This window comes from Rattus norvegicus, chromosome 12 (assembly GCF_036323735.1).
Source record: "Rattus norvegicus strain BN/NHsdMcwi chromosome 12, GRCr8, whole genome shotgun sequence".
Classification (NCBI taxonomy): Eukaryota; Metazoa; Chordata; class Mammalia; order Rodentia; family Muridae; genus Rattus; species Rattus norvegicus.
In genome coordinates, this window is record NC_086030.1 from 19129496 (window position 1) to 19154480 (window position 24985).

A 24985-nucleotide genomic window follows, 5' to 3' on the forward strand; every position below is an offset into this window, starting at 1 on the left:
TGTACACCAGAACCAGCCTAAAATATGACTTTCTGCACATGCATGCATATGTGTGTGTGTGTGTGTGTGTGTGTGTGTGTGTGTGTGTGTGTGTGTGTGTTCGTACACCATGTTGGTTCCTGTATAGGCCAGAGGACATCAGATCTGGAACTAGGGTCACAGACAATTGTGAGGCACCATGTAGGTGCTGGGAATCCAACCTGAGTCCGCTAGAAGGGCAGCCAATGCTCTTTTAACTGTTGAGCCATTTCTTCTGCCTTCTAAAATAAGATTTTTACGAGTAGAACGGCCCAGTCAGCGACACATGTCAGTGAGGGAAATCCAGCCAGGTGTGGTAGTGTATGTACCTCTAATCCCGGCATTCAAGAGGCTGAGGCAGGAGGATTATGAGTTCGAAATCACTTACAGTAAACAGCAAGACTCTTAACAAAATTAATTAAACCTGTCCTCTTAGCAGTGACCACATTGGACAGGAATCTGGAGGTTCCCTGGTCCCTGTTTCCAAGTCACGGAACCCAGACTTGCTTTTCTGAAAACCCTAATGGGGCTGTATAGGGAAAGGTTCAGAGGTGGCTTCCTAGTTGGGAGATGGAAGGACACCGGGGGTCCCGTGGCTCCTCGGGGTCTTCCCAGTCATTACGCTAACACCAAGTGATGTATGACCTGTCCGCCCCAGGATCCCTTGCTCCGAGTCCAGGAGGTGCTCAACGGCACGGAGGTGAATCTCCAACATCTCACCGCCCTGGTGGACTGCCGCAGCTTGCACCTGGTAAGGCCACCGGGCAGCTGGGGGCGGGGAGGAGGGGAGCCACCAGAAAGAGGTGGGTGGCCCTTGGGATGCTTGGTGGGTCTTCTATCCTGCCTCATATAAGAGACATCAGTGTGGCCTAGCAAGTAGATCTCACTGCCTGTCCTCAATTCTCTCCCTGTCCCCGGTTTTGTGCCCCATTCCTTCTGCTCAGGACTATGTGCAGGCACTGACGGGCTTCTGCTACGATGGTGTGGAGGGCCTCATCTACCTGGCCCTCTTTTCCTTTGTCACAGCCCTCATGTTCAGCTCCATCGTCTGCAGCATTCCACACACCTGGCAACAGAAGAGGTAAGGTTTTCACCGAGTGCAGGGCTTGGACATTCCGTACACTCTGGAGGTGAGAGACAAGCACTTCCTCACCTCCGAATACTTCCCAGGCCTCTGAAGCCGGTTGGCGCTGCCTGCTGTTAGGTGAGCCTATAAAGGTGGAAACAGATATGTATCCATCCACTGCAGGCAGGGATAAAGCCAGCCTCTCCTGCCCCCTTGTGTTAGCTTCATGCCCTACACCCTGAAGACTGCAGCAGAGCGTGTCTCCCACAAGCCCCAGGACAGATGTGCACAGCTGTGGATGGCAAGGACTTGGCTTCTGCAGGAGGAAGTTCTGGTGGCCATATCCTGCTGGGAACCCCAGATGTGGCCCCTGTGTATTTATCTTTGAAGTCAGGAGCCTCGTGACCCCCGCCTCATTTTCCTCAGCGTAGGACTAGGTTGAGGAGACATGGAGAGTCAGGCTTCCTTCCCTGACGATCTCTCAGACCTCTCCCCTCTCTCCACTGGAGCCATGGGTGCTGTCTGTGGCCCAGCTCAGATGACAGGTATGTCCGCTCAGGTTTGCCCCCCATGCCTGTGCTGTGGTGAGGAGGCTTGTGATGGCGGACATGGTGACATACAACTTTAATGCCAGCACTTGGGAGGCAGAGGCAGAGGCAGGTGGAGCTCTGTGAGTTAGAGGTCAACCTGAACTACACAGAGAGTTAGTTCCAGGACAGCCAGGACTATAAAGAGAACATTTACCTCAAAATGAACAAACAGAAAAACAGCTGAGTGGTGGGAGTGCACACGTTGTGGATCTCTGGCTTTGAGGCCCCTTGGTCTGCAGAGTGAGTTCCAGGACAGCCAGGGCTACAGAGAAACCCTGTCTCTAAACACCAAACAAACAAACCCAAGCAGAAAGACAAAAATGGAGGGTGGTGGTGGTGAGGAGGGGGAGGGACGGTCTGTGGTGGCCGTTATGAGGATGATGTTTGAGGTGGGGCTGGGGGCGAATACAGAAGTCGGGATGACAACACCGCTGCTACTCACAATAGTGAGGGTGGGTATCAGGCCAGTAATGGTGGTAAAGGTTCTGATGAAGGTGGAGGGTACGTGCTGGTGACTGGAGATGGCAGTGGTAGCAGCCTGATGATGGTGGTCCTGGTGATGACAGTGGTAGTGATGGTGGTGGTGGTGATGATGGTGGTAGTGGTGATGGTGGTGATGACAGTGGTGGTGATGATGGTGGTGGTGGTGACAGTGATGATGGTGGAGGTGGTGGTGATAACAGTGATGGTGGTGGTGGTGATCGTGGTGGTTGATGATGATGGAGATGGTGATGGTCATAAAGACGGATGGTGAGAGTGATTCAGGTGGCGGTGATGGTTACAGTTGTGATGTGATTCTGGTTACTATGGAAATGCTGGGGGCTGTGGCAGACGTCATGGTGGTAGTGATGGTGTTAGTGATGGCCATGGTGATTTGGAGGGATGATGGTTGTGGTGATGGTACAAGTCATGATGCTGGGGATGATGGGGATTAGTGATTCCAGCAATAGTGACAGTGGCAGTTGTGTGACAGTGGTAGGTTGCAGTGATGATGGTGATGATGATGGTGGCATACATGGAGCCTGTAGGAGAGTGGCCGAGAGCCTCAGAATTCCGTGTTTGTGGTCAGGTCCCGACTCTACCCACGTTAACTATGTGGTTGAACAGGTTCCCACGTTGCTCTTGTAAAGGCAGTCTCTGAGAGGACCCGTGGTATGGAGCTGGAGCAGTGGCTCGGCGAAGAGTGCACGCTGCCTCTTGCTGAGGACCTGTGTTAAATTCCAAGCACCGTGCTGGTCAGACTAACAATTGCTTGAACTCTGACTCCAGGGCAGACAGCACCCTCCACTGGTCTCCACGAGCACCTGCACTCATGTGCACGGACGCCCTCCCCTCACAAGTGCATAGGATTCAAAGTTAAAAGTCACTTTCTTTTTAAAGGGCCACATTGGAAGCCAGGTGACAGCTATGTGTGAGGGTCCTGCCTAGCTCAGTTGTGACATACCAGCAGCTCGACTGTCCCACCTCGGAGTGCTTCCCACCCAGTGGCCCAGCCTTGCATTCCATGTGGAACAGCGGAGCACAGGGAGTAGAGGGTGGGAAGCCAGAGGGGAGCGGAGCAGGTCACCTCCGGCCACCCAAGGTCGAAGACAGGCCCTGCAAAACCAAATAAGAACACCCTAGCCCCAATGGATGCCACTCAGAGGACAAAGACCAGCCCATAACCTTGCCACGCATGTGTCAGTGTCCAGACTAAGGACACTGAGCCTGTGCTGCTGTCCCTCCCTGCAGAGGCGCAGATGAGGATGGGGAAGAGGAGACGGCCCCAGGGCCGAGGCAGGCCCATGACAGCCTTTACCGAGTGCACATGCCCAGCCTGTACAGCTGCGGAAGCAGCTACGGCAGTGAAGCCAGCATCCCAGCCGCCGCCCACACTGTCAGCAATGCCCCGGTCACCGAGTACATGTGAGTTATGGAGGTCGGGGACAGGGACCATGCACAAGCTCGGCTGGGGAGCCTGCAAACTGTCAGGCTTTGGGGAGAGGGGCAGGTGCGGGGCCTGTATAGCTGCGTGGAGGTGCTCGGGATATGGGGTGGGGGGCTTTCATCAAGGCTGGGCAGCCAGGGCTTCATGTGGAATGGCCTGGCACTAACCTGTGACTAGGTGAGCCCAGTCAAAAGCCATGGGGGAGGGGCACATGGCCAGGTGGAGGGTGCGTGCCTTTGTGGTAGACTGGTAACCTGGTGGACTCTGACTTTGCCAGGGAGGCCCGCATGCCTTGAGGACTATTCTGAGCTTGATACTGCAAGGGTAACATTGGCAGAGCTGGCCAGTCATGGGGCCTGCCTGGCTCCACAGCATCCCACCTGTGACCCCATCACTCGTAGTAGGTAGAGGCAGGAGGATCGGGAGCTGAAGGTCACCCTTGGCAACATAGCAAGTTCAAGGCCAGCCTGGGCTACATGAGACCCTATGTAAACCAAACCAATCAAAACCAATGACAAATACCCCAAAACAACAATAGAAAGATGGGCCCTCTCCCCACCCCCCAGAGTAAGCACCATGTGGCCCTGACTGTTCACTGCTCTCTCTCCCCTTCCACTCAGGAGCCAGAATGCCAATTTCCAGAATCCCCGCTGTGAGAACACCCCCCTCATTGGGCGCGAGTCCCCACCGCCCTCAGTAAGTCTCAGGGCAGGAGGGTGGATGGGGAGACTCTTGGGCTTGAGGGCTCTGCCTATCTGCGGCCACAGTACCCTGGTGTGGCTCTCACAGGCTGCATGGGCCTGCAATACCAGGGCCTAAATAGATGGGACTGGGTGGGTCCTGCAGCTCTTGCCAGCCTTGAGGAGCCTAGGAATCAGTGTGGACAGCCTCTGGGTTCTACTACCCAACCAGCAGGGCAGCCCTTGGTTCTCTCTTGAGATGAGCAGGCAGCCAGCAGGGCCCCCGTGCTCTCTCCCCACCTTTCCCCTGGTCTTCGCAATGCCTTAGCTTGGCAGCTTCACCATTAAAGCCTCCCTCCCTCCTCTCTCCCCTCCCCTCCTCCTCCTCCCTCCTCTTCCTCTCACTCTCCTCCTCCTTTCTTTCCCCTCTTCCCTCCTCCTCTCACCCTTCTGTCTCTGTTCTCCCTTCTCTTCCCTTCCATTTTTCTCCTCCCTCCTGCGTTTCCTCCTTCCCTCCTTCCTTCTTACCTTTCCCCTGCCTTTCTTCCTTTCTCTCTCTAAACATCCCCCATGTCTCAGCCCCAGTCTGCTGTGTCCCAGACCTGATGTACTTTCCAAGCCCCCTGGAGTGACAGGTAGGACAGAAGGATCAGGGTGGATTTGGTGCCAAAGAGAAGGTGCTGTTGGAAAGATGGGGCCCCCTGCGGCTTCCTGAGGGCTGGGCTGTGAGGACAGGACCTAAGAGGCTGAAGGCCGCCTTGCTGTAGGAACATCCACCATGTGTCAGCCACATCGCCCCAATGTCCCCTAGCGCAAGGCGGGGCTGGGATGCCCAGGACCTGGACCAGGGACTGTCAGGCCTCTATGTCACATTTGACTGCCCTCACCCTTGGCCCTCTGGTCTCATGGTCTACTTGGGGCCGGCCACGCCTGGCGTTGAGGACACCCCTCTCTCTCTCTCTCTCCTGCATCCCTCCCACCCTGGGCCCTCCTAGCGCTACCTGGCTGCCCTGGACTCTGGCAGCCATGCAGGCTGGCAGTTTAAACCCATGGACAGCGCCCGAACACTGTGGTAGCTGTACCCTCAGAGTGACAGGTACTGACCACCCAGCCCCCATCCCGCACGGCTGTCCGCCTGCACCTCCATGCCTTGACCCCTGCTCACCATCCTCCACCCACTGTTTGGGGGTCTGGAGGCCCCTGCAGTGGTCCTGAGCCCACTGATGTCACAGGGACCCCAGTCCAGGCTTGACTCTATCACCAGCTGCAGGTGGCCCAGCCCGTCTTGTCACTTCTGTCCAGGCCCATGTGGGCATCTGACTTTGGGTGCAGAGGTGGGTCCCTGGGTATGTGGTCCTGCATGTTGACCCATGCACAGGTACCCATAGGTGTACTCATGGGTGTGAATATCTGCCCCCTGCCCCGTGCCTGCTTGGGCTCCTCCAGGCCTCTGTGGGCTATCACTTCCCGTCCCATCCCACCAGTTGTCCCATTCCAGCCCCCATCCCTTGTCACCTCTGCATGTCCATGGAATGACATGGCTCTGGGCCCTGCTCCTCCCACCCCTGCACCATGGCCGCCTCATAGGCTGCTTGCAACCTTAACTTAGAATGTCTCAGGAAAGCACTCAGGACCCCGGGAGCATTCTCTCTCTCATTTGGGAACTGTGGAGCTAGCCTGTGCTCCCTGGGGTGGGCTGGGTGGGGGTCATCCTGCCTGATCTTCTGAGTGCTGGTGACCTTTGGCCCTGCCTCGGACATGCAAACTCATTGCACATTGCCTGGCCTTGGCACATGCTTAGAGGCATGTTCTTTTGCAAACAGACACAGACGAACATGCACGCACACACACACACACATACATGCATACACGCACACGCACACACACTCCACCCAAACCTTCACACCGGTGCTATTGTTAAGGTGGCCAAGATGTGTAGACCATCTGCAGAACCAGGCAGTCACCTCTGTCCTGAGTCACACATCCTTTAGTTAGTTTTCTCATCCAAGGGGTGGGGCAAAGTCACTCTAGCCTGAAGCACCCCTGTTTCCGGGGGTGGGGATGGGGGAGTGGAGTTGAATGGCTGGGGAGGAGGCTTAAGCCTCCTAACTCCGGTGGACACACCAGCTGTGGTCAGTGGCCTAGCCGCCTGTGAGTGGGCCTGCCTTGGGAGCCCTTGCCTTGACCCAGGGCACAGCTCCGAGGCAGAGGTGTAGAGGCGGGGTTTGCGTGGCCTTCCCACTCTTAGCATGTGTGGTGCATTCAGAGCCTTTAAGCTGAATTATTGGAGGTGGCAAAGATCTGACTGGGACTGTGAGAGTGGCTTAGTGACAGAAGAGAACTGAATGTACTTCACTGGGAAGGGTGCTTGCCTCTGTGGTCCAGCCTCGGCTACAGAGGCTGACCTTTGTACTCTAGGTATCATCACCCCCTAATCTGTACTCAGTCCTTGGTCCAGCCCTGGGCCAGTGACCTCTTACCTTAGGGTTTTGCCAACCATGCTCCCCACTGCTGTATTCTGCCCCCCAAGGGTCGGCTGTGGCTCACCCTACCAAGGACCACATCAAAGAGGCTACTGGCTGCTCAGCCCCGCCTAGGAACCCACCTGACCCTGGTCCCTCCTTCCCTTTCTCCTCTAGTACACCTCCAGCATGAGAGCCAAATACCTCGCAACGAGCCAGCCTCGCCCCGACTCCAGCGGCAGCGGGCACTAGACCGCGCACCGGCCAGCCATCTGCCCCCACGTGCCAATTGCCCCACCCTTCCTATGCCAGCACTGCTGCTTCTACCCTGCCGGACCCTCCACAAGCCACACCAGGCCAGCCCTAGGCACATCTGAAGGCCCCCCCGCTATACCCACACTGCAGGAGGCATGGAGGTGCCCAGCATGAGCTCCAGGCCAGCCTGAGAAGTGAGGCTTCTGGGGCACTCGCCTGGACAGACGCTGCCACCAGCAACCTGCCCCCGCCTGCCTCCGTCTCCCCTTGTCCTTCTGTCCTCTTGGGCTCCCTGAGCCCTGCTCTGTGCCAGGTGCTTCTACCCCACGTTCCTTCCACAGGTGACCCTTCACGCTGTCCCTTGCACTCTGGGCGCTCCCTCCCTCCAGCTGCACCAAGCCTTTCCTGGTACTGCCCTAGCTGCTGACACGTGAGGACCACTTCTCCATTCACAGCCGGCGGACCCTGTGCCTGGCACCCACCTGCTCACCCCCGAAGGATCCCTTTACACACTCTCGTCTTCGCAATGTCCGGCGCCTGCCTTCCCTTATCCACCCAGCTTACTTGGCTCTTCCTGTCGGTTCTGAGTTGCCTCTAGGGTGGGGCTCTTCCTACACCTCCTACCCACAGACTCCCTCAGCGCCCAGCCAGCCCTCCCCCGACAGCAGGTGCCATGCAGAGCCCAGGTCACTCCCTCCCTGGCCTCTCAGTGCTGGCCACCTTCTTGGTGCCAAACCCTCTTTCCCTTTGTTCCCGGAGAGTGGCAGCTTCTTCGTCCCCTTTGTTTTTGCACTGACCACATTTGTCATCTCCAGGGCGGTCTGGGACATAGGCGACGCAGGACACTGCCCACTTTCCTCTCAATTTCGTTCTCACCCAGGACAAGCGGCAGTGCCCTCTGGAGCCCACCCTTGGGGGTCTGGACCTGTGATGGCTGTGAATGTGCCCCCAGCCTCAGAAGGCCCCCGCTGGGACTAACCACTAACCTCACTCTCAGCTGCCATAGGCACTCCTGGCTGACCCTGAGCCAGCAAGCGTGACCCTAAGTCTAGCCTGGAGCCAGGGCTAGAATGGTCATTTCTTTGTGGGGTGCTGCCCGGGAGGGGCCAGACCCACAGGCTACTCAAAGGGCCTAGAGACCCCTCCCCAGGCAGGTGCTGCCCCAGGAGGAGCATGTCCTGGAGACTGGGGACTGAGGTCTGTGTGGCCTCAGCCCCCCAACCCAGAACACCGCTTGCCTAAGGTGCTTTTGGCTTTAGTGTGTGACGTCTGCTGTGCTCCCTGCTGCAAGGGTCTGAATTAGTTTCCAAATCGGAACCTGGAGCCTCTCCCCGGCCCAGCCAGCCAGTATGAGCTCTGGTCTGCGGGACAGGCAGCTACCAGCTATGGGCCAGTGGAGCAGCATGTGGTGGGAGGGGCAAGGCTGGGACCCTGTGGTAGTTGGTTTACAGACCTGTGGCCCTCCTGGAGCAACCTGGCAGCTACGGATCCCAGAACCCCCTGGGCTTCAGCTCCCTCCCCCCAGAGGGGAGAGGGTCTACATTGCTTTCCTTCCCAAACAACCCCTTTGTTTGTGCTGGTGTCTGGGACCAAAAGGAGTGGGCAGAGGACTCAAAGGGCCTAGGGGTCCCAATCTGGGCATCTGTAGCTCCTAAGCTTGACAGAACCTCAATGCAGGGGACCCTGCCCTTGGCTCCAACTGATCTGGTGCCAGGAACCTCTAGGGCCATAGAGGCCCAGCTGCAGCCAGTCTGCCCACTGTGGGTATGTTCCTGGCCTAAGGTCCAGAGGGCGGTATGGGGCACCCCTACTTGGGTGCCTGGGTGTGCCCTGGGGCCTCTCAGAAGCACAAATGCTGCCCCTTGGCCGTGAGCTGGCCACAAGGTGAATGTATATAGCATGAGAGGCGGGCACTGCCCGGACGTGGCTGTGAACTTGTGCTGTCTTGGGAGTCCTGACCGTCATGTGCGTGCGTGCCCTCATCTGTGACGTTTCACTCACCGAGGCTGAAGAAAGGAAGCAAGGGGAAGTGAAAAGGGGGTTCTCATCCTGACCTCCGCGGAGGAGACGGCTCCTACCACTGTGGTTTGTTTCATTTCGTTTCCTGATTTCTGGGGTGCCACTTACCTATTCAATCCCAGTGGTCCCCCCACATCCCCAAGGGGTAAGCAGTCCAGTGCCAGCTGCCTGTGATTGGTCCCCAGTTCTCTTACCCAAGGGGACACTACAGTTCTGGTGGGTAACAAGGAGGGCTGAGCCACCCAATGGAAGGAAGCCAGATCCCTAGCCCAGCCCGGAGCAGGGGTGTGACTGGGAAAGCTGATAGGACTGAAGGCTGCCACCCCAGCAAACGAGTTTATGTGAGCAGTGGGAGATCCTGGCCTGGAGCATCCTTCAAGCCCTTTTCCCAGTGCCCGCCCTCCCACCCTATATCACTATGCAATTCCTGACCCTAGCTCCAATGTCTGCCCTACCAGGTCCCAGCTCTGCCGGGCCCAGAAGGTGGATGGTTAGCTCCTGGGCCACAGGTGACCAGGGTCTCTTTCTTTGTTTTTAATCACAAGAGCGGTGTTCTGCACACTTCCTCCTGTATATGATTTTGAGACATTTGCCTCCCAGTTACTTCCCTCTGCCTGCATCTGCCCCCAGTGGACAATGTCATCTGAATCGAGCCAGCCCCAAGTTCCCCTCCAGCCTCCGTAGGGCCATGGCTGTGTGTTACTGTTGCTGTGCTTTCATTTTTAAACTGGGTTTGGGGTTTGATTTTTATTTTCTTTGGGGAACTTTATTTTTCTTGGCAAATAACTAAAGTTCTTGTCCATGTAATTTCTGTGGTCTCTATTCAGCTTGAGTTTCATGTTTTAAAATAAACAATTTTAAAAAACAGCATGTTCTCTCCTCCCCCCTCTTTCCCCCTTCCCCCACCCCCAACGGGCTAAAGACTCCAGAGCCATAAGCTGTACACAGGGTAGTTGCTTGTAGCTCAGGCTAGGGACATGGGTGCTGAGTGAGGTCTGTGGGAACAATGTTTAGTACTTTTCATGGACAGGAGAGCAGGACCTCATTGGCTGGTAAGGAGCCATTGAGAGTGACACTGTCCAGTAATCATTTCAGCTGAACTGCTTTAGCTGCTGAGTCAGGAAGAGATGGAAGAATCTAGAAGCTGGGGACCAGTTGGAAAGCTTTGTACTGGAGCACAGCTCCAGTGAGGGGCTGGGGGCGTGGCTCCGTGGTAGAGCCCCTGCCTAGAATCCCCCAGTGAGGGGCTGGGGTGTGACTCAGTGGTAGAGCCCCTGCCTAGAATCCCCCAGTGAGGGGCTGGGGGTGTGGCTCAGTGGTAGAGCCCCTGCCTAGAATCCCCCAGTGAGGGGCTGGGGTGTGACTCAGTGGTAGAGCCCCTGCCTAGAATCCCCCAGTGAGAGGCTGGGGGTGTGGCTCAGTGGTAGAGCCCCTGCCTAGAATCCCCCAGTGAGGGGCTGGGGTGTGGCTCAGTGGTAGAGCACCTGCCTAGAATCCCCCAGTGAGGGGCTGGGGTGTGGCTCAGTGGTAGAGCCCCTGCCTAGAATCCCCCAGTGAGGGGCTGGGGTGTGGCTCAGTGGTAGAGCACCTGCCTAGAATCCCCCAGTGAGGGGCTGGGGTGTGGCTCAGTGGTAGAGCACCTGCCTAGAATCCCCCAGTGAGGGGTTGGGGGCGTGGCTCAGTGGTAGAGCCCCTGCCTAGAATCCCCCAGTGAGGGGCTGGAGTGTGGCTCAGTGGTAGAGCCCCTGCCTAGAATCCCCCAGTGAGTGGCTAGGGTGTGGGTAATCGTAAAGCACCTGCCTAGCGCCCCAGTGAGGAAGTTGCATGTGAAAGCCTGAACAGTGTTCATGGGAAGCAAGGGTCTATCAGGAGGCGCTGGTTCTCCTCAGGACTGTACTTGCCAGTCTGTATCCACAATGCCCAGAGCTTCCTGTGGGACGTTTATGTTGAGGAGGGGAGCAGACAGTGGTTCTGCTGAGAATGCTCGTGCTGGCACCTGCTGCTTGAGCCACACTGATAACCAGCCCAAGACAGCACATGAGCCTCCTAATGCCTCCCATACGGCATAGATCAGACATTAGAAGGCTAGGGATGTACTCAGGACTTTGAGCATTCGCCTAGCACATGCGAGACTCATAGTTCAACTCTCAGCACCACCAAGGGGAAAAACCGAATAAATGGGAGAGGACTGTATTAGTATCACACGAACTTAGGCCAACGCAAAGGCCTGCAGTCCCTTCTTCCTGGTTGTATACCTAGATCTGGGGGAGGGTCTCTGGAAGGCTGGGACTCACACTGGGAGTTCCATTGTGGGAAGTCATCAGCTGTGGCCACTAGGTGGCACCCAAGGACCTAAACTCCATGACAACATCTAAGCAAACTCCAGGGTCCAATATGGGGTGCCTCTTGGTCCTGGGGTCCCTTCCATGGATTTACCACGTGTCTTTACATATGTAGTTGGACAGAAAGCAGGGCTGGGTAGTTTTTATACATTTCCCCCTTCTGTTGTTTTACTTTTTATTTTATGTGTATGAGTGTTGCCTGCATGTATGTCTTTGCATCACATGCATGCAGTACCGGCAGAGGCCAGAAGAGGGCGTCGGGCCAGTTCTAAGCCAACATATGGATGCTGGGATTCAAACCCCAGAGCCTTAGGAAGAACAGCCAGTGCTCTTAGCCACGGAAGCTCTCTCTCTCTCCAGTCTTACTTGGTTTTCAAGGTGAAGTCCAGGCTGGCCTTGAATTCTGTGTATCCAAAGATGTCCGTTTGAACCTAGGACTTAGTTAATACTTGGTAAGCACTCTATTGACTGAGACTCGTTTTCAATTCTCGTGTGTGTGTGTGTGTGTGTGTGTGTGTGTGAGAGAGAGAGAGAGAGAGAGAGAGAGAGAGAGATACAGGTGGACTACCTCAGAAAGACAATTCTCCTAGGCGAGATAGAAGGTGTTGGGGATGGATGCGGTCAGGGCACTGGGTGAATAGAGCTATCTTAATGAAACCAATTACTGTGTACAATGGAAATACACCAATTAAGAAAATTGTCAAAAGATGAGTAAGATGGTGAAGCTGGCTAGGGTACTTCCTGTTAAGCCTCATGACCTAACTTGCACATGTGCACCCTGACACACAGAGACCACTCCTCAGTATTTTAACCTGTCTGTCTGTCTGTTTGCCTGGTGTCTGTAGAGGCCAGAAGACGGTGTTACATCCCCTAGGATTGGAGACAGTTTGTAGGCAGTCATGTGGGTGCTGGGAACGAACCTGGTTCCTCTTTACCACGGAGCCATCTCTCCAGCTCCAACTTTAAAAAAAAACAATTTTTTTTTAAACATTTAAATGCCAAGCATCCGGGGGAAAATATGTATTTTTGTTTTGTTTTGGTGGGAGAGAGGTCAGGGCTGGAGTCAGGTGAGCAGGTGGCCCTGGGGAATGTGCCACAGGCTAGGTGGTCTAATAAACTGTGTCTGCCCAAGGCTTTCTGCTTCCTCCTGAGACCTCAGGCCCAGAATACAGAGAGAGCAGGCTGAAGCCGCCCAGCAGGCTCTGACTTCTGCTATCAGAGGTCCAGGGAGGGATGGAAGGCTCAGTTCCTTTGTTCATTACCCTTCCCAGCCTTCTCTAACCCGGTCCCTCAAAACCCCACCCTGGGGTGCCTTTGTCTGGGCTGTGCCAAACTGGAGCACCCACAGACACATGCTGACTTTTGCTCTTATGCTGCGGTTTGGGCCTTCCGGATCCAGCAGTGAGGCCCCTCTTCCAGGAAGTCAGCCCTGCTGACCCCAGTGGGGAGGGAAGTTCAGAGAGGGAAGTTGAAAACTTCAACCCTACCCTGCCACCCTCTCCCAGACTCAGCTCAGCTAGTCCTGACCACTCAGCACGAGAGGAAGCTGGGGACCTCCCTACCTCTGCACCCTCCCGGACACCCTATGGCTTGCATTTGCAGTTTTAGTTTTACTAGGGACTGGGGAGGGGAGGAGCATCGTTCAGTAGGTAACCTAGGCTGGCCTTGAACTCTTAGCAATCCTCCTGCCTCTGCCTCTCAATTGCTGACATTTACAGGTATGAGGCATCAGGGTACCTAGCATTTTATAAATTTTTGAAAGCCCCACAGTGATGAGCGGTTTGGGACAGGACATCTGGCTGACCAGAGAAGAGGGCCCTTTGCTTAGACCCTCATTGGTGGTGTGTGCCTTTAATCCTAACACTTGGGAGGCAGAAGCAGGTGAATCTGAGTTCGAGACCAACCTGGTCTACAGAGTGAGTTCCGGGACAGCCAGGGCTACACGGAGAAACCCTGTCTTGAGAAATATTAATGTCTTGAAAAACATCAATCAAGTCAACTTGCTTCCCTTCTGAGGAGAAACTCTCCTGGCCCGCCATACCTGGGAGTAGTTGAGGCCGCTGGCTATATCTTCCTGGGCCCTTCCTACTTAGCTTCCATTTCTCAGGTGATTTTTTTTTTTTGAAACAAGACCTCACTTGGTAACCCATGCTGGCCCTGATGTCATGATCCTCACAATCCTCCTGCCTCAGCAGCCTTGTGAATACTAGGTTAGAGACGTATGCCACCTCACTGGGTTCTCCTCCTGCTCCTGGCTAGGTTATGTCCTTCCAGGCTCAGGGCCATTTGGGCCACCATGAGGCCCTTTGGCTCCAATCCCAATGGGAACCCCATCCTGGCTGGGGCTCCCACTCCATGCCTATGAGATCAATGTAGCCGTACCTCATCTCCATGGCTGCCAGGTCTGTGCGGAGGCTGATGCCAGCTACAAGAGGCTTTGTGACACCGGAGCAGAGGGTAGTAGGCCTCTGACTCATCCAGGCAGGAAGGAGGCCCACGGCCTGTGTGCAGACTGTTCCATTGTGACCTTTCCCTAGCAAATGTCAGTTTCCTCATCCAGAAGTAGAGCCCTGAGCCACTGCCACCAGGCTCTGCACGCTGAGGACAATGGCCACCACTGAGGATCCCCAACTCAGCGCAGGCAGCTGCCCCAGGCCTTAAAAAGTCAAACTGCAAAGTGGGGTCAGGCCCTGGCCAGTCACCCCCAAGACAAGAGCAGTTACCGGCAAGAGCTATTTCCAGGCCACATGGAGGTGCTGAACCCGAGACTGTGTGAGCAATGTCTGGTGGGGTGGGGAGGGGCAGATCTCTAATCAAATGGTGTGGGGAGGAGGCAAAGGACACGGGTGGCAGGCAATGAGGACACGGAGCCCAGGCGAGTCCGGGTCAGGCCAGAGAGGCACCTGCAGAGGGGTAGCAAGTGGGCAGTGCTAGTCTGTCAGCTCCGAGAAGCCTTGCTGTAAAGGAAACAAGGAGACCACAGGAAGGCGGTGTGGTAGGGAATCCCCCTGATCAGCCACCCTCCATGGCTGAATTTGAGGAAGGCTCCTCAAGAGCCTCAGAAAGATCCGAGTCCTCTTCAGCTCCAACCATGAGTGAGCCGTCTGAGTACTGCCCACTCTCAGAGGATACCTCTAAGCTTCTCATGACAGATGAGAGCCCAGGCAGTGTCGGCAGGGTGGATAGGGAACCACGATCTAGGGGGTCATCCATCTCAGCAGCCTGGCTGCCTGACTTAGGTCATCCTGATTTAGCCTGCTTTCAGCCTCAGTTTTCCTGTCTGCAAAATGGGTCTCTAGCCAGCCCCCAATAGCCACAAGTGATGTTGACTCAGGGCACGACCTGATCAAGCAGCTACCTCCGTCAGCCCTGTCCAACCCCCACCTCCCCGCAGGGTGCCAACCCATCAGAGACAAATCTACACAGAGCTGATCATACTTCCTCTATTTTAACACTAAGTTTCCTTCCCAAGTAGTAAGCTTATTGGATTCCTCCTACCAGTTACCTTCTCCATGTCACGACCCGGTCTCCCCTGCCCTCATCTGAGTGTCCCCTGGAGTTTCCTTGATGGGCAGGTGGCTTAGCCCCAACTCCCAAGCAAGACTAGGGCTCCCTTGGGTTGCTGCAAAGAACACCTTTATTCAGAGGAAGGACGTCACCATGGCAACAACACATCAGTTCCCTGAGAGCTTTTCCCTTATCATTGTTAGCTTGCCTAGCTAAGGTCTTTGCAAAAAGAACACAGAATACAGCCCATGGGGTGGGTGGGAGTGGGGTTGGGGCGGGGCGGGATGAGGGGAGCCTTGGGGTGCTGGGGAGGGTGGGGGAGGGAAGCAGGATTCCAGATACTGGAAGGCATAAATACAGTACTAAGGCACTCATGGTCCAGCTTTCCAAAGACCAAGCCTGTCTGGCTTCCACTTTTTTCTGATCCACAGAAAAGATAAAATAAGACCCTCTCCAGCCCATCCCAGAAAACAACCAACCACCCCCCCTCATTTCACACCCACCCCTCCCCTTTCAAGAAACAGCACAGTAAAAAAATACTGTCACAATATTTACAGACACACCCACTATGGGCGACTTTCTCTCTACTTTGGAGAGGAGATAAAATTCATAGCTCTGAACCCCACTGGTGTGGGAGACAAAGATAGGAGATCAGAGGGTGGGGCTGAAGACCACCCCCACCCCGGAGGGCAAGGAGGGGAGCACTATTCACCAGAATGGCCACAGGCAGCCTCTGGGCCAGAGCTCAGAGGGACCCAGGCCTTTTACGAACCAAACCAGCTTCCATAGCACTGGGTACAGCTCAGTTGACAGGGAAGGTTCCAGTAGGCACTAGCACCCCAACATAAGAGACTGTGCTACAAGACAGTACCCATGGACACCCGACGGGAGCCCTGAGTCCTCTCGCCCACCCCCACTGCAGAGATCCAAACACAGATCCCACAGAACTGCCCTTGGAGTATAGAGTAGTTAGGGACAGACCTGCCACTCCCTGAAGAACACGACTGCCCAGCAGTCTGCAACATGGGTGGGCACGCCACACAAACACACAAATATAGACATACGCACATACACAGAGCCCTGAAGAGCCTCGTACACCAAGGCCAGGACATACAACAGGGGTCCCTGGGCCCTTTGGATACCAGGGGCACCCAGGGACAGGGTCTCAACCATGGTTGCTAGAGGATGGCAGTGCGGGGACACCAGGGTGTGTCCGGGTACAGATGGCAGTGGATAGAGCGGAACCTGTGGGGACAGAGTAAAGACTGGTCCGTGTGGGGTGGGGGTGCCATGCACTCTCTGGCAGTCCCAACCATGGAGCTCCTGGGGGTCCCCCCCCCAGAAGGGGGTATTTGGTGACCCTCTGCAAGTTCTTACCTGGAAGGGTCAGCCTCCACTGAGAAGGGTCCCTTGATGTGCACGGCGTTCCGCTTGTTTTCAAACATGCCATAGCTCAGGGTCACCTGCATTGGAAGCAACAGAATGATGCTGGAGAGGTGACAGCCCTGCCTGGCTATTCCTGCTGGGACCAAGGACACCTGCTCTGCCCACCCGGGGATGAAGTCCATGGCGGGGCCCACGACCACGAGCAAGACAGAGCAGGAGTGTCCCCTCAGAGGACAGGATCAACAACTTAGAAGAATCTGTTTTACTTTATTTTCTTTGAGGAGCTAGAGAGTGAAACTGGGGTAACCTCATGTGGGCCAGCAGCCATAGAATGGGGTATCTCTGATATCCCTATTTAAAACAGTGACCCTGGGCTAGCTCAACTGAGAGAGTGCCTGTCTGGCATGCGCTACACAAACTGGGTGTGGTGGTGCACTTCTGCAATCCTAGCCCAGGAGAATCAGGAATTCAAGGTCATTCTCAACTACATATCAACTTCAAGACTAGCCTGGGCTACAAGAGACCTATCTCTAAGTAAGCAAATAAATAAATAAATAAATAAATGAAAACATACATACACCCTCTCCCCACTAAATGACTCTGAATTGGGTGTGGTGACACACAACTGATTCCCATCCTATGGGAGGCTGTAGCAAGAGGATCAAGGCTAGCCTGGGCTACATTGTGAAGCCCTGTTTCGATAATCTAAGAATATATAAATAAGCCTGGTAGTGGTGGTGCATGCCTTTAATCCAGCACTCGGAGACGGAGTCAAGTGGATCTCTGAGTTCAAGCCCAGCCTGGTCTACAGAGACAGTTCCGGACAGCTAGGGCTGAACAGAGAAACTCTTGTCTCAGAAAACCAAAATAAATCAATAAATACATAAATAAATAAGTAGAAAAGAATTGTCCCTTCCTGGGGCTGCAGGGATGGCTCAGTGGTTAAGAGCATCAACTGCTCTTCCAGAGGACCTGAGTTCAAATCCCAGCAACCACATGGTGGCTCACAACCATCTGTAATGGGATCAGATGCCCTCTTCTGTGCATGAAGACAGCAACAGTGTACTCATATAAATACTCATAAAAATAAATCTTTAAAAAAAAAAAGAATTTTCCCTTCCTTGGCGGCACCCTCTCCCTTCTGTCCCTCAACCGTTGAGATCCCTGCTTGGCCCCAGGCCTGGGGGACACATGCGCACCTGTTCATGGAGCTCGGTGGTGGGCACCTGCTGCAGGTTCTCCAGGTGCGAGTGGAAGAGGCCACTCCGGATGAGGGGCACGCCCAGCAGAGCCTCCACAATGTAGCCAATGGTGCAATCATCCGGGAGGCGGATGCGCTCTGCTGTGCTCATGAAGTGTCCCCCACTGCAAGGGAAGGGCCCGGGGGACAGTAAGCAGAGGCTGAAGCCAGCAGCTGGACAAGGAGTAGACACAACCTTGCCGAAGTGGGTTCAAAAAGAGGGAGTACACGTTGGCCCCTGCCCCTGCCATGAACCATCATCCTTCCATGCCAAAGGTTTATCAACCAAGGGCACTCTAGTCAGGGCAGAGGTAGGGAGAGTGGTGAAGACACACTGCCTAGGCACAGGAGTGGGCATCTGGGAGAGAACAGCCCAAGCCAGACCCTGCGGCAGAGAACCCAGAACCTTGAATGAACACTCTGGTGTTGTGGGTAATGGCAGACATTCAGGGGACACTCACCTGGCCCATGGGCCCATCTTTAGGGCCAGTCCTCGGCTAATGCAGAAGCCAGCTCCTCCGGTGGCAAACCAAAAGTGGACAGGTCTCTGGGTGTGAAAGCGACAGGTTGTCATTGGACTACTGGTGGCCAAGGTGGCTCAGCCCCTCCCTAACTCCTCAGGGTGTGTGCAAACCCTGGGAGACAGCCCTGGGAGACACTCACCACTCTGTGCTCGCTGATCCGCTCCGTGGCCTGGATGGGTCTGTCCAGGCTGGGCTTGCCGATGTACACGTCTTGGGTGTGGGGATAGCTGGCCAGCAGCCGCAGCAGTGCCCGGAGGTTGACGTAGTTGTCATCGTCCACGTGGCAGAACCACCTGAACACAAGGCGGGATGGGATGCTGTCAGGAACTGCAGATGGGAGGTTGAGGACTGCAAGGCTGCCAGGGAAGGAGGCACGGACGGACAGACGGGGCACAGTGGGAAAGGTAGAAACTCACTTCTTCCCCGACTCAATGAAACGGTCGTACTCCACAGCCATCTTGCAAGACAGCGCCTGGCGGCTGTGGGCCGCAGAGCAGTTGGTGAGTACCACATTGCCTGTGTGTGGACAGGAAGCCGTGAGTAGGCCTGGACTGCACAGGCCTCAGACCTTACCCCCTGCCCGGCCCAGCTCTGCCCCAGGGTAGCCACCCCTGCCCATTCACTCAGCCATCTTCCCCCCCCTCCCCCAGTGCGCCACCTGTTGCTGCTAAGCGGGACTCAAAGGGTTCCCAGAGGACTGAAAGGGTCTCCTCTACATAAGAATCAGGGGCCCAGGGAGTGGTGGGGCGGGGCACGAAGCAAACAAGCCACGAGAACTGGTCTCTAAGCCCGGCTGTCAGTCAGTGACCTCACAGCCTCGGAGAAAGAAGTTGCTTGGGGTCAGCTTCCCACCCCCACCCCACCCCCAAGCCTGGAACCAACCTGTGTGCTTGGCCAAAGCTTCATCCTCCCCGTCCGTGAAGATGAATGTCTGGAAGAAGAGACAGGATCTTGAGCCTTCAGCTCCAAGTCCCCTATACCAGGACCATAGCCAAGGCACCCTCGCATGCCCTCAGCTGTAGGTTTATACTCCTCCCCCACCCCTGCACTGAACTGCCTGAATTCTCCACACGTTGTCTGCTCGAGTGCCCAGGGGGTGTGGCAGCTGGGATGGCTGGGGAAGGTGGGCTCACTCTCCAACGTCAGACAGGTGGGCCCAAGGTCACCACCGGCAGCTGGAGGCACGAGCCAGGTGGGATGCCCCACCCACCGGCCAGGTAAACGGGCTTCCACTAACCCTCCCGCCAACCGTGCACCTGGCAGGGCACACACCCTTATTGACACAGCCCGCCCAGCCTGCAGGCTTTGCAAGCTGTGGGTTGGGGTGGGGGGACAGGAGGAGGAGGTCGGCTTTGGGAAGCCGAGCCTCACTCACTCACTCGGGTCGGGGACAAAGGCCTCTGCTGGGCCGCTGCCAAGGGCTGGCAGACAAAGGGCCCCGGAGGGAGGATGAATCACCAGCCATTGTCCGCCAGCTTTGTCCTGGGCTGGGCCAGCCTTAACTCTGCCGAGTTAAGCAGGAGTGGCCGGGCTGTCATTTCCATACAGCTGGCCTGGTTAACTGGGCCGGCTGGGCAAGAGGTCCTGTGCACAGGAGTATGGGTAAAGCCATCGTTACTCCAGCCCAGTCTCCCTGCTGCATCCTACAGAGCAGGTTTCCCCAGCCACAGCAGCCAGCCCGGTTCTGGGAGATCACCGGTGGTCAACACGGTGGTAGCGGAAAGGGACTGTTGTTCCCCAGGCCTACAGCAGGGCATGCAAGCAGTCGGTGCAGCTTCGGAGAGGAAAATTCCCAGCTCACAGAAGGCCTTGCCCAGGGCCACAGCCAAGACTCCACCTGGCCCGGCACTGGGCCACCCCCTGCCAGGATTGCAGTGCGGAAGAGGAGGGGGGCGCCGGGGCGGGGCCAGGAGCTGCCGGCGCCCGCCTGGGCCCGTCGGCACACGGGAAGGAATGTTCCTTCCTCCGCCGGCCCGCCCAGCGCGTGCCGCCTGCCGCACCCTGGCATTGCAGAGTGCAACCCTAGGGCGGGTGGGGGGTGCTCGCTGCAGAGGCAGCAAGCTCCCCTACAGCCGCCAGCCTTCACTTTGCTTTTGCGCACAAAAGGGTCTCAAGGAAACCTAGGTGTATGCACGAAAACCTGGAGGTCAGCATGGGCCCAGCCACCCAAGGAACTAACTACCCTAGGCCTGAAGCAGTAGCACACCATGCCTTGAGCAGCCCTATTCCTTTACCCGGGCTGACCGCATGCCCAGATGCTCACCCCAGTGAGGCCCGCGTCAGGAGAGCAAAAAGTGGGATCTATATCATCTTCAAGTATGCACCGCTCCTTCCAGGTCTCTGCAGACACCCGGGGCAGCCCACACGCACAGACTCGCATCCACCTCCCCCCCCCTCTGCACCCCAGCATCTTAGCCCAGGAATGCCGTGGGAGGTACAGCGGGCCGGCCTGTGCAGACGCTGCTGCTGGATTAAAAGGAAAATGCTTTCTTAATGAGATCAAGAGAGGCCTGTTCTCCCGCGCTTCGATGGTGTCCTAAAAACCCAGCCCAAGGCTACGGAGATTAAAGTCACCTTTGTTCAGTTGGGGGTTGGGGAGGGTGGTAAGGAGGCCCAGAGAACGGAGAGGCGGAGTGTGGGGTGTGTGGGTATTCTGCCGGCTGTCTCTCCAATACAAGGCAGTCAGGAGAGGGGGGGGGGGCAGGGGTACCTGTGGGTATCAGTCAGTCCCGGGAAACTCTGTAAAATGGGCACAACAGTTTGCCTGTGCAGAGCCAAGTGCTAGGGACAGACTCTCCTCTCCCAAGTGTCCCTGGGAGGTGAGTACCATCTTCTCAGAACTTGGTATACAGTAAAGAGACTAGAGAGAATGCTAGCCTGCGGCCAAACTCAGGAATAAGTTATGGAAGACCCAGATCTCTCATTCTCTCCCCATCCTGCCAACTTCCCCTAAAGAGGCCGGGCCGGGCAGAGGGGGCAGCAGAGTTGGTAAGGGCAAGCAAGGGGGTGGGGGAGAGACACAGGAAGCTGCATTGTTCCCGGAACCGAGATTCAAAGAAACACAGGATGCCAAGTTCTGCCCCAGCCATTGTGGCTGTGGCTGTGGCAGCCTGCAGCCTGGCGCGCTCCTTAGAGGTGGGGGAGGAGCAAGCGGGCCAGAGGCCAGGCGCTCTGCCTGTCCCTCACTGACCAGTCTCTCCACCTCTCCAAGCCTGCCTGGGTTTTTGCACAACCCCACAATCATGCCCGATGCCAAAATTGCCCTTCCCAAACCATAGGACTCTGAGCAGATGGAGCATCCTCCTCCAGGAAGCCCTCCTTCCTTCCATTTATACCCAACCGAAGCTAATGCAGCCTCTCTCACCTTTCATCAGACTGTAGCCACCCTGGACAAGAGGGCAGGCCCTTTGCTACAGGTTCCAAGGACCTTGCTCATAGCACAGAAGAGGGGGCCTTTGCCTGTCATGTGCACAGGAGGTGAGCATGGGGGCAAATGCAGCCCTTTCTGGGTAATGGAGACCCTTCCTCTGAATGACTGCTGGGAGTCTGCTTTATACTACCTCGTTAGAAAGACAGTGTTTCCCTTTTGAGAGGGAGAGAGGGTCAAAAAGACCCTATGCTTTTCACCAGGCCACATAGTCAAACTGAGACTTGTTTTTGAGTCCTCTGTGCTGGACTAAGCTCCCAAATCCCCAAACGTGAGTTTCTCAGAACCGATGGTGGCCCAGAGGGGGATAGATGCTATCCAATATCACACAGTAGGAAGGCTGAACGAAGGCGTGGGGGAGTGCCCTGGCTCAGGGATCGTGCCCCACGAGGGCTGTCATTCAGGGTTGGGGGGAGGACACAGAGGCCCCCTCATCACCAGGCAACCTGAGTGGCCAGCACGCCAGCCAACGGTTCCCATGGAGCGCATAGCTGTACACAAGAGGCCGACGCCTTTCTCGGCTGGAGAAAGGGGCTTTGTTGCCTTGCCCAAGGGGCCGGCGTGAGAGCAGCCTAGCGCTGGGAATCCTAACGGCACCGCAGCCAAACAAAACCCATGGCCCCCCGCTGCCCCCTCCCGAAGGCCTGCTGAGCCCCTGGGAAAGGGATGCCTCATTCTCAGGAGGCTACCATGGGGTTCTCAGGGGCCCTCTCTGACGAAGACTAGATAGGAGCTTGTCCTCTTAACCTCCACTCTGTCCTAAAACAAGGGTCTAGCCAAGCTTGGCTCACTGATGGCCCCAGCTCACTGTGGCTGGAGCAGGAAGGAAAGTAAGCCTTCATCGTCACACCAAATACCCAACCTTCCCTCCCCCCTCCACACACACGCTCGCACTGCACTCTGCTCTCCCGCCCCAACGGTCCTGTTGTAGCCTCCAGGGAGATTTTCAAAGTGGGGTGTGTCTTTTTATTATGTGTATGAAGTTGGTCTAACTGGGAGGTGGGGGGGAGCTGAGCTACTGAAGACAGGGTTCTGAGCAAGCCTGGAGAACTAGCGCCCATTTCTTTCATTATGCCTGGACCAGATGTGGTCCTCCCTCACACTTCCACCCAGGAAGAAGGGTTCCGTTCAGGGTGAAGGGGACCCAGGATGGAGCTGAGCCAATTTGCTTGGAAAAGTTTAGGAACAAATATGGCCATTCAATCCAGTGTTTAGGAGAATCGTCATAGGGCAACCCGAAGTTGGAGGTTACTCTTCCATACACAGAGCATATGGCTGGGGTGACGCTAGGCAACACGGAAGGAAACTTCCAGGGTTGTTAAGTAAAGTGAGCCCCAGCAGTCACCGGGGTTGTAATGAGATTTATCGGTGTCATCGTTTCCCAGATAGACCCAAAGCTATTAATGCAGACGGAGCCGCTATCATCAGTCACCAGTTGGACAAGAGGGGGATCCCCACTTCATCCTCCTGCCCAGGCCACGCGGGGTCTCACCATCTCCTTGTGGCGCGAGATCCAGGTCTCGAACAGCAGGTCAAGCCGCGCGCGGTGAAACTTTCTGGTGGTCTTGACGGCGATGAAGACATCGCGAGGGGACAGAACCTCGGCGGGGGGACGCGGATGGCCGTCGCCCTGGCGAGAAGCGACCCCGGGCGGTGGATCGGCGTCTCTGCGCGCGCGGGTGAGTAGACTGAAGTACTCGGAAAGGCTGTGCACCTCGCGGACGAGGACTCCGGGATCCACGGCCGCCCTGGACCCTGGACCCGGAGCCGCCCCAGAGGAGCCCGCCAGGCTACGCAGCGCGCGCCTTCCGCGCTCAGCGGGCACCGGAGTTGGCGGCGGGTCGGCGGTGAGCACCAGGAGACAAGCCAGCAGCGCACCCACCAGCGCCAGCAGTAGGCGCCGGCCGCAGCGCTGGAGCATGGTGGCCGGCGGCCGAACGTAATATCGCCCCAGTGCCAACCGGCCAGGCAGTCTGAGGCTCCCGGTCCAGCTGCGCGCCTCACGCTTCACGCGCTCTTAAACCTCCCCTGTCCGCCACGCCCCCACGCGCTTATTGGCTGCTAGCCTTGAGGCGTAACCTCTAGGGCGATCTCTAGTTCCCACGTGGGACACGGACCCGGGGCTGGGAACCACCCAGCTGGGTCACCCACGGCACCCGCCCCCTTTGTGCACGAGCCTGTCCCGCTCGCGCCGAGTAACCCTCCGGAGCTGCTCTGGGCGACACCCAGGCTGACCAACGCCTGCCACGGCTGCACGTGGAGGGACGCGCCCCCGGCGCTGGGACCTGGGTGATAGAGCCAGTGCTCCTCCGCGAGCGACATCCTTGGCTTCTCACTGTGCATTTCCTGTTCCCGAGCGGGCTTCCTTCCCTGGGGACCGTGCTGACCGAGCCAAAGTGGTAGCCAGCAGAGTGTCCTGAGCGATTAATTTTGGGCTGCCCTTACTGATACTTATGTCATAGGTGTGGACCTGAGGTTCAGGCAAGAAGGTATCAGTGACCAAATTCTATGTCCCTCCGTCGGTCCGTCCTAACCCCCTCCTCCAGGTAGGTCTGTTTTGGCATCATGTTCCTAAATGGGGAGGGTTGGTCCCCGAAAACCTCAGGCGCCCCGTAGCGAGGAGACACTCGGACAGCCTCTTCCCTCGCGGGATGAAAGGCTACCTTCTGTTCCATTTGGTTCCTCCGCACTCCGACCAGATGTGACCCAGCTGTGAGCCATCCCAGCCCCGCCTCCCCGGCACACGGCCCCCTTCCCACGGGCGGGGGCCTTGCCTGCGCCTAGCACGAGCGGGGGCGGCAAGAATGCGCGCCTAATGGTAGGGTGAGAAGCTGCGGGTCCGGAAATGGCCAGGGGTCCCCCGGAGTAGGAGCAGGGTCCGAGCCCAAGCCTGCCTGCCGCATCTTCCGGGAGCGCAGCTGGGGGCGGCTCTCCGCCTGGTTGGCTCTGTCTGGTTGGCTTCAGTTTCCGCGTCCCCCTTCAAAGGAAGTCTGAGCCCACCCTGCCACCACGGATAAACCACTGTTCCTTCTGTCGCCGACTCCCTAGCATTTATAATTGAGACCGAAGTACCATTTCTGGTTATTTCTCTACTACACTCTCTTAAATGTCACAGTCCCTCTCTTAGAATGTTAAAAGAAGGCATCAGACTGGATTAGGTAAAGACTTACTGTAGCGACTGGTTCAGTAGATAAAGGCAACTGCCACCTAGGCTCTGGATTTGAGATTAATTCCCAGGACCCACATGGTCAGAAAGAATCAACAGTATGCTGTTCTCTAACCTCCACACGTGCAATTTGGCCTGAGCAACACGCTCCCGCGCGCGCGCGCGGACATATTCACACCTGTTTTCAACGAAATTCTTTTCAAAAAAAAGATAGACACGACAGCCCATGTAACAGGCTGGAAGATCGCTGAGCATTTAAAGGCAGCCTGAGTTATATAGTGAATATCGGGTCAGCCACTGCTACCGTGTGAAAAAAGGAGCCTGAAATGTAGCTCATCTGGCAGAGTTGGTAAAGTGCTTGCCCAGCGTGGGTGAT

General features: G+C 56.4%; 2 protein-coding genes across 6 annotated transcripts in view; one reads left to right on the forward strand and one right to left on the reverse strand.

The window, feature by feature from the left end:
- The window catches only part of Ttyh3 (tweety family member 3), a 28407-nt gene extending 18523 nt beyond the window's left edge, over nucleotides 1–9884 (forward strand). The window contains exons 10-15 of one of the 3 annotated variants that reach the window (XM_008768969.4): nucleotides 677–769; nucleotides 963–1099; nucleotides 3406–3579; nucleotides 4222–4297; nucleotides 5277–5377; nucleotides 6921–9884. In XM_008768969.4, the coding sequence (XP_008767191.1) occupies nucleotides 677–769; nucleotides 963–1099; nucleotides 3406–3579; nucleotides 4222–4297; nucleotides 5277–5357 (561 nt within the window). In that variant the 3' untranslated portion in view covers nucleotides 5358–5377; nucleotides 6921–9884. The remainder of the gene's footprint in view (nucleotides 1–676; nucleotides 770–962; nucleotides 1100–3405; nucleotides 3580–4221; nucleotides 4298–5276; nucleotides 5378–6920) is intronic. The other 2 variants (NM_001107124.1, XM_063271268.1) reach the window with 2 other exon arrangements.
- Nucleotides 9885–14978: 5094 nt separating this feature from the next.
- Nucleotides 14979–23456, reverse strand: Lfng (LFNG O-fucosylpeptide 3-beta-N-acetylglucosaminyltransferase). Of its 3 annotated transcripts, none has more exons than XM_017598250.3 (8): nucleotides 20280–22899; nucleotides 18899–18947; nucleotides 18433–18532; nucleotides 18156–18309; nucleotides 17954–18039; nucleotides 17452–17617; nucleotides 16244–16329; nucleotides 14979–16111 (listed from the first exon to the last, which is right to left on the reverse strand). In XM_017598250.3, exons 1-8 carry the CDS (start codon nucleotides 20424–20426, stop codon nucleotides 16045–16047), a joined length of 855 nt encoding a protein of 284 aa, XP_017453739.1. In that variant the 5' UTR covers nucleotides 20427–22899; the 3' UTR covers nucleotides 14979–16044. The 3 variants fall into 3 exon arrangements, with proteins under 3 accessions (XP_017453739.1, NP_596884.1, XP_063127094.1); NM_133393.2 differs by lacking the exon at nucleotides 20280–22899 and adding an exon at nucleotides 22936–23423 and having other exon boundaries at nucleotides 15404–16111; XM_063271024.1 differs by lacking the exons at nucleotides 14979–16111; nucleotides 17452–17617; nucleotides 20280–22899 and adding an exon at nucleotides 22936–23456 and having other exon boundaries at nucleotides 16260–16329.
- Nucleotides 23457–24985: the final 1529 nt, after the last annotated feature.